The sequence below is a fragment of the Palaemon carinicauda genome, chromosome 29 (assembly GCF_036898095.1).
Source record: "Palaemon carinicauda isolate YSFRI2023 chromosome 29, ASM3689809v2, whole genome shotgun sequence".
Classification (NCBI taxonomy): domain Eukaryota; kingdom Metazoa; phylum Arthropoda; class Malacostraca; order Decapoda; family Palaemonidae; genus Palaemon; species Palaemon carinicauda.
In genome coordinates, this window is record NC_090753.1 from 77,788,493 (window position 1) to 77,795,466 (window position 6,974).

The 6,974-nt window shown below is 43.1% G+C and overlaps 1 protein-coding gene across 2 annotated transcripts in view; it reads right to left on the minus strand.

Annotated features, from left to right (window-relative positions):
• Positions 1 to 6,394, minus strand: part of Dnaaf5 (Dynein axonemal assembly factor 5) — a 73,536-nt gene extending 67,142 nt beyond the window's left edge. For both annotated transcript variants that reach the window (XM_068352821.1, XM_068352820.1), the window contains exons 1-2: positions 5,746 to 6,394; positions 4,073 to 4,253 (exon numbers count right to left, since the gene is read on the minus strand). In XM_068352821.1, coding sequence (XP_068208922.1) covers positions 4,073 to 4,253; positions 5,746 to 6,370 — 806 coding nt within the window. In that variant the 5' untranslated portion in view covers positions 6,371 to 6,394. The remainder of the gene's footprint in view (positions 1 to 4,072; positions 4,254 to 5,745) is intronic.
• Positions 6,395 to 6,974: the final 580 nt, after the last annotated feature.

The following is a 6,974-nucleotide window of genomic DNA, read 5'->3' on the forward strand; positions in this document are numbered from 1 at the left end:
ATGCGTCTTTCAGGTCTAACGAGACCATCCAGTCCTCCTGCCTGACCGCTGCTAGGACCGACTTCGTCGTCTCCATCGTGAACGTCTGCTTGGTGACAAAAGCATTGAGAGCACTGACGTCCAGCACCGGTCTCCAACCTCCTGTCTTCTTGGCTACCAGGAAGAGACGGTTGTAAAAGCCCGGGGATTGATGATCCCGGACTATGACCACTGCTTCCTTTTGTAGCAAGAGCGACACCTCTTGTTGCAACGCTAGCCTCTTGTCCTTCTCCTTGTAGTTGGGAGAGAGGTTGATGGGAGATGTAGCTAGAGGGGGATTGCGGCAGAACGGAATTCTGTATCCCTCCCTTAGCCACTTCACAGACTGAGCGTCTGCACCTCTGCTCTCCCAAGCTTGCCAGAAGGTCTTGAGTCTGGCTCCTACTGCTGTCTGGAGAGGAAGGCAGTCAAAACTTGCCTTTTGCGGACTTGGAACCCTTCTTGGACTTGCCACGGTGACTGTCTGCACGGGTACCTCCTCTGCTGGAGGTTCTGCCACGAAAGGGCGGGATGAACCTAGAAGCAGGTGTATCAACTGCTGCAGGGCGGAAGGGTCTAGGCACGGAAGGTAAGGTTTTAGCCTTACGTGCAGAAGAAGCCATTAGATCATGAGTATCCTTCTGGATAAGTGAGGCAGCCATCCCCTTAATCAACTCCTCCGGAAACAGACACTTGGAGAGAGGAGCAAACAACAACTCTGACTTCTGGCAAGGAGTGATACCAGCAGATAAGAAGGAGCAAAGATGTTCTCTCTTCTTGAGGACTCCTGATACATATGAAGCCGCAAGTTCACCAGACCCATCCCGAATTGCCTTGTCCATGCTAGACATGATCAGCATGGCCGAGTCCTTATCTGAAGGGGAAGTCTTCCTGCTTAAAGCTCCCAAACACCAATCGAGGAAGTTGAATATCTCGAAGGCACGAAAGACTCCCTTCAACATATGATCTAGATCGGAAAAGGACCAGCAGATCTTCGAACGTCTCATAGCCAACCTGCGGGGAGAGTCAACCAGACTTGAGAAGTCGGCCTGGGCAGAGGCAGGAACCCCCAAGCCGGGTTCCTCTCCCGTGGCATACCAGACGCTCGACTTAGAAGCCAGCTTGGGAGGAGGAAACACAAAAGAGGTCCTTCCCAGTTGCTTCTTGGAATGCAACCAGTCCCCCATAACCCTCAAAGCTCTCCTAGATGATCTGGCGAGAACAAGCTTGGTGAAGGCAGGCGCAGAAGACTGCATGCCCAGAGCAAACTCGGAGGGAGGAGAACGAGGGGTTGCAGACACAAAATGCTCAGGATACAAGTCTCTGAACAAAGCAAGGACTTTGCGAAAGTCTAAGGAGGGTGGCGAAGACTTGTGTCCTTCAACATCAGAGTGAGGTTCATCCAGATGAGCAGCTTCATCATCCGATACATCATCATCCGAAAGTTGAGTTGTGAGTGGCAAAGGCAGAGCAGCAAGCTGAACGGCTGAATCCTGCAGAACGGGTGCATGCGTACCTGCGGATCCAACATCATGCCTCTGCTGGACAGTCTGCGAGCTGGCAACAACAAAAGCAGAGGGCTGGTGTGTGGGAGGGTCTGCGGTGGGCTGAGGAGCATGCGGTATGGTATGCAGAGCATGCTGTAAGGTATGCGGCTCATGCTGCATGGTATGCGGAGCATGCTGTAAGGTCTGCAGAGCATGCTGCATGGGCTGAGGAGAATGCCGCATAGCGCTGGAACCCGGCAACTCCTGATGCGGCAGCTTACGCATGTTAGCAGATGGTGCAGCAAGAACATGCGTCTGGCAGGGAGGACTGCGCATCGGTGGAGGAGCTCTCACAGGTGGGGTGTGGGAGCAGGCAGCCGCAGTATCTGCTGAGCGCACAACCTCTGCGGGTTGTAGGTTAACAGGAGAGGTGTTAACCTTCTCGGCATGATACTCCTGCATGAATGCCGCAAGCTGAGACTGCATAGTCTGCAGCATGGACCACTTAGGGTCTACTGTGGTTGGAGCAACAACAGACGGAGCAGTAGCCTGTTGAGGGACCACTCTACCTCTCTTGGGAGGTGTGCAGTCATCAGATGACTGTGGCGAGTCCGAACTGACCCAGTGGCTACACCTGGGCCGTTGGACTAGCTCGGAAGGGACCTTACGTTTGAGCGGTCGTGAGACCTTGGTCCACCGTTTCCTCCTGGAAACTTCTTCCACAGACGAGGAATGTAAGGGCTCATTCGTCTGTATGTGGATGGGACGATCCTTAACAGATACGTCCGCAACCACTGAGGATACATCCGTGCGCCGATCAAGGCCTGCCGAACCCTTTGGTCCTTCGACATTGCTTCTCCCCTGGGCTTGGGAGCTTGCAAGAGGTCCCGGACTGGGAGGACGACTGGCACGCACAGATGTACCCTCATGCGCAACACTGACACTGACACTATGCACATCACTAGCACTAACACTTCCCACTGCACTCTTCGCTTTCAGCTCTCTGACATCTGCCAAGAGCTGATTGCGGTCACTAACCAACGACTCCACCTTCTCACCGAGAGCCTGAATGGCACGCAACATATCAGCCATTGCAGGCTGAGCACTCGTAGCAGGTTCGGGAGTCACCACCACAGGGGAAGGAAAAGGTTGAGGGGCATGGGGAGAGGAAAAATCCACAGAGCGAGAAGAACTCCTCCCATCTCTCTCCTTCTCTAACCTACGTGCATATCTGAGGAATTCGTTAAAATCGAATTCCGAAAGCCCAGCACATTCCCCACATCGATCTTCCAATTGACAGGATTTACCCCTACAATTGGAACATACGGTGTGAGGATCTATAGAGGCCTTCGGAAGATGCCTAGTACAAGTCCTAACACTACACTGCCTGTATTTAGGAACTTGGGAATGGTCAGACATCTTGAATTTAGAGGTAGTCAAGGGGGAATTCCAAAATTAAGCAAAGTTCGTTAACCAATGAATCAAATTAATTCCAAAAGCTTGCTAAGCTAAGGATAAAGCTTCCTGAACAGCGAAGGCTAAACTTTAGAGCAAATACATCACCAAATCGTGAACAAAAGACTCCAAAATCAACAGCGTATCCAAGTAGGTCTTGCCGGCGGCACGACAGAGGAAAAATTGAGTTCTTGTTGACAAGAAGTACTTGAGTACCTGACCACAGATGGCGCTGTTGAGTACACCCCCACCTGGATAGCGATCGCTGGCGTATCCCGACCGTAGATTTCTGTCGGGCAACGGAGTTGACAGCTACATGATCATCGGGTAAGATTAATATTGAAAAATGCAGTTTGTAAACAATCTGAGAGCATGCGACTGCAGTCGGTCAACAGAGATAAAAAGATTAAACTACCTGACATGGAAACCTGAGCTCCTTACTACTTACCAATAGAGGGCTTTATCCTTTAAGGGCATGTATTTGTTGAAGCAAAAGAAAATTGGACAATTTTTTAAAATTGTTAAGTTTTACGGTTAAGTGTCTATTAACCCTTTTACCCCCAGGCTATTTGGAAATTTCCAACCCTTAACCCCAAGGGGGTTATTTTTTTCCCAGCACATTTTGCAGTACATTTTTTTTTAATTGCTCTAACAGCCTTAATTTTTGTCATAGAGAGGTCAGGTTGGTCTCATTCTCTTGAAAATGCCTGAATTTTCTCAAAAAATTATCAAAAATATGAAAAAAAAAAATTTTATAGCATTTTTTTGCAAGGACGTACCGGTACGTCCATGGGGGTAAAGGGATGGCTTTTGTGAAACGTACCAGTACGTCCTTTGGGGGTAAAAGGGTTAGACCGGGCTTCTGGAAAAGAAGAAATATGAACATCAGGGAAGATTCATGGATATATTTCACATACCACACAAGGTAAATCCGGATGGTACACATTGAAATAAATACATATGTGAGAGGTATGCCTGGTTCTTAACTTACCCTGCACGTATGGGTTATGTAAATTAAAAAAATTACAATATACTGTACAACAATGCCTTAAATTACCATCTGTAAACATTGAAACCCCCACATACAAATTTGGAAAATATTACTTACTTACCCAAATAGGAATAATGGAAGAATGTAATGCCAGTAAGAGTAACGATCAGGCATTTCTTTGGCTAAAGTTCCTCCAACTGTCACTAAAACAAGACGAACCTGCGGCAAATCCATTGCACACTGCGCCATTGGTCCACTAACTTCTTTAATGACTTTTCCATCACCGAACAGCAATATATCACCTAAAAATGTGTAATTATTGCATAAGACTAACAAATTTCTTGTATAATTTATGACTCAACCACACAAAAATAATAAAAACATCTATAAAAGCTACAGTCTAACTGTATATCTTACCCACAAAAAAAAAAAAATAAAAAGTGAAACCCTCTTGAACTGCAACAGTAATCTTGAAGATAATTACATACTACCGTACCTGTGAAAGGCTGATAAGGTTTCACACAAGAATTCTGTACAATATAAAAATAAGTCATTCACTGGAGCTGACTAAAAATACAAACTAACATACATATTAACCAAAGAAAAATACTAGATCAGGGAGGGAAAGACTACAAGATCAAGCCTAGTCTACATGACTCCCACGACTGTAAGAGTAAGTTGCTTTAGAATGAGGTGGATGGTAAGGTATTAGAAGAGGTAGAGCAATTTTGATACCTTGGAGAGCCACTATGTAGTGAAGTAAGAGCCAAAGAGCAATGGATAAAATGGAGAAATATTACAAGCTACTTGTAAAGAAAACATCTGCCATTTGCAGAGAAAGTATAACATGATGGGTATATAAAACATGTACTATTCTATTCGGCAGAAAGTAGGGCACTGATAAACTAAATAGAATGTTAAGACTTCTACTATAGTTTGGGATGCAACAGGATAATAATACCATTACATAAAAAGATGGCAACTTAACCTAAGCTAAAATTACTCTCTTGAATTAAATGTACTGTACAATCTAAGCCCAGCCAAATTTAAGATACACACTTAAAAGGTAAAACTTGGCGAAAGTTCTATGGCCAGAGCATTGCATGGCTGTGAGTATTTTCGGGTTTAGAGGAAAGGCTATAAAGTCCCTGGCTAAGGTCTAAGGAGTCTGGAAAAGGTTAGGCTTGGTAGAGCAAAGCAAACTAGGTTGCACAGAGTAGAACAATGCACAGAAATTAGAGGTACATTAAGATCAAAGAACTAAAACACAGTAACCAAATAAGAAATTCTGATCTAGAAAATGATAAAACCATAAATCTGTTGTGCAAATCTTGGGAGAAAAAATTAAATAACCTTTGCAAAGAGCTATAGATCACAGAAAGCTTTTGTGTCATTCAAGCAGTGGTTTCTTGTGCAAAAAAAAAAAAACAGTTTTACTGTTGGCTCTAAAACATAAAATATGTCAAAAAAAATTTAAAATTGCAAACCAGTTGCGCAAATCATGAGAGAAAAACTGCAATAACTTTTACAAAGAGCTAAAAGTCACAGGAAGCTTTTTTGTCATTCAGGCAAGTGGTTTCCCTCATACAAAATGCGCATTTTCACTGTCGGCTCTAAAAGCTACAATCTGTTAAAAAATGGTATAACCGCAACCTAGCTGTGCACGTCATGTTAGAAAAAATGCAATAACCTTTCCAAAGAGCTATAAGTCAAGCTTTTTATCAAGTAAGTGGTTTCTCATAAACAAAATGCGCAGTTTTACCGTCTGCTTTCAACCCTGCAGATTCAATTTACCTAAGGCATTGATGCAGGCAATTCTGTTTTTAAATCTCTGATGATTTAATCCCTTCACGAGAGGTTTGACGAGCGACCCAGACTGCATGTGGAACTTCTCCTTCGTAGCTATGGCAAATGCACTCACGCATTCAGTCGCTGCCTTGCGCAATTCCGGACACGGATCGAGAACAGAAACCTTTAAAATATTCACAATATCATTCGTATAAGGAATCAGCTTCGCTTGGAAACAATTTACGAACCCTGCTAGTATATTGATGAATAGCAACCGGACATCTTCACTCTCTTCGATCAAAGGAACGGTGCCTAATCTATGGTAAATCACAGGTATTACATCGATAAGGTGTTTTTCACCAAATACATTAGCATTTACAAACTTCAAAATGATATTGCACGTATTAATTCGATTCATTTCAGATGGGTCGGAAAGACGAGGCACCAGCATGGGGATGGAATGGGTAAATATGTCTGATAAGCGATGCTCTTCTGGGTTTAATTCACTCTCAAAGATAAGTTCACTGTATTTCTCAAGGGCTTTTCTCCTTTTAACCTTGTTGTCGTCTTTCATTTTGTTAAATATTTCGTTTAATTGCTCCATTATCGTGGGAGAGTCGTCGGTCGCCATGGTTGCGTTATAATCAAAACATTGCTAAATTTCTCTTCTTCTTCTTGTAGTATCATCTTCTTCTATCATCCTCGTTTGCTTGTTTATCCTTATTATTATTATTATTATTATTATTATTATTATTATTATTATTATTATTATTATTATTATTATTAATGTTATTATTATTATTATTACTTGCTAAGCTACAATCCTAGTTGGAAAAGCAAGATGTTATAAGCCCAAGGGTTCCGACAGAGAAAATAGCCCAGTGAGGGAAGGAAATAAATAAATTGCAAGAGAAGTAATTAACAATTAAAATGAAACATTTCAAGAACAACAAACAACATTAAATTAAATCTTCCATACATAGACTTACCAGAATACATGAAATATCACACGAGGTTGGGCAGAGATGAGGAGAACGAAATTTGCAATGTAAGATGAAATATCATTAGATGGAGAAAGGATTAATGAAGTAGAATCATATAAAAATTTAGGAACTATGACCTATAATACAGGATTTTTATAATTGGGGTTTAACGAAAGATTGAAAACGCAAATCAGAATATGGTTAGGTGAAGTAAAACTTGGAAATCAAACCGCATATATCAGTTTAGTGAGA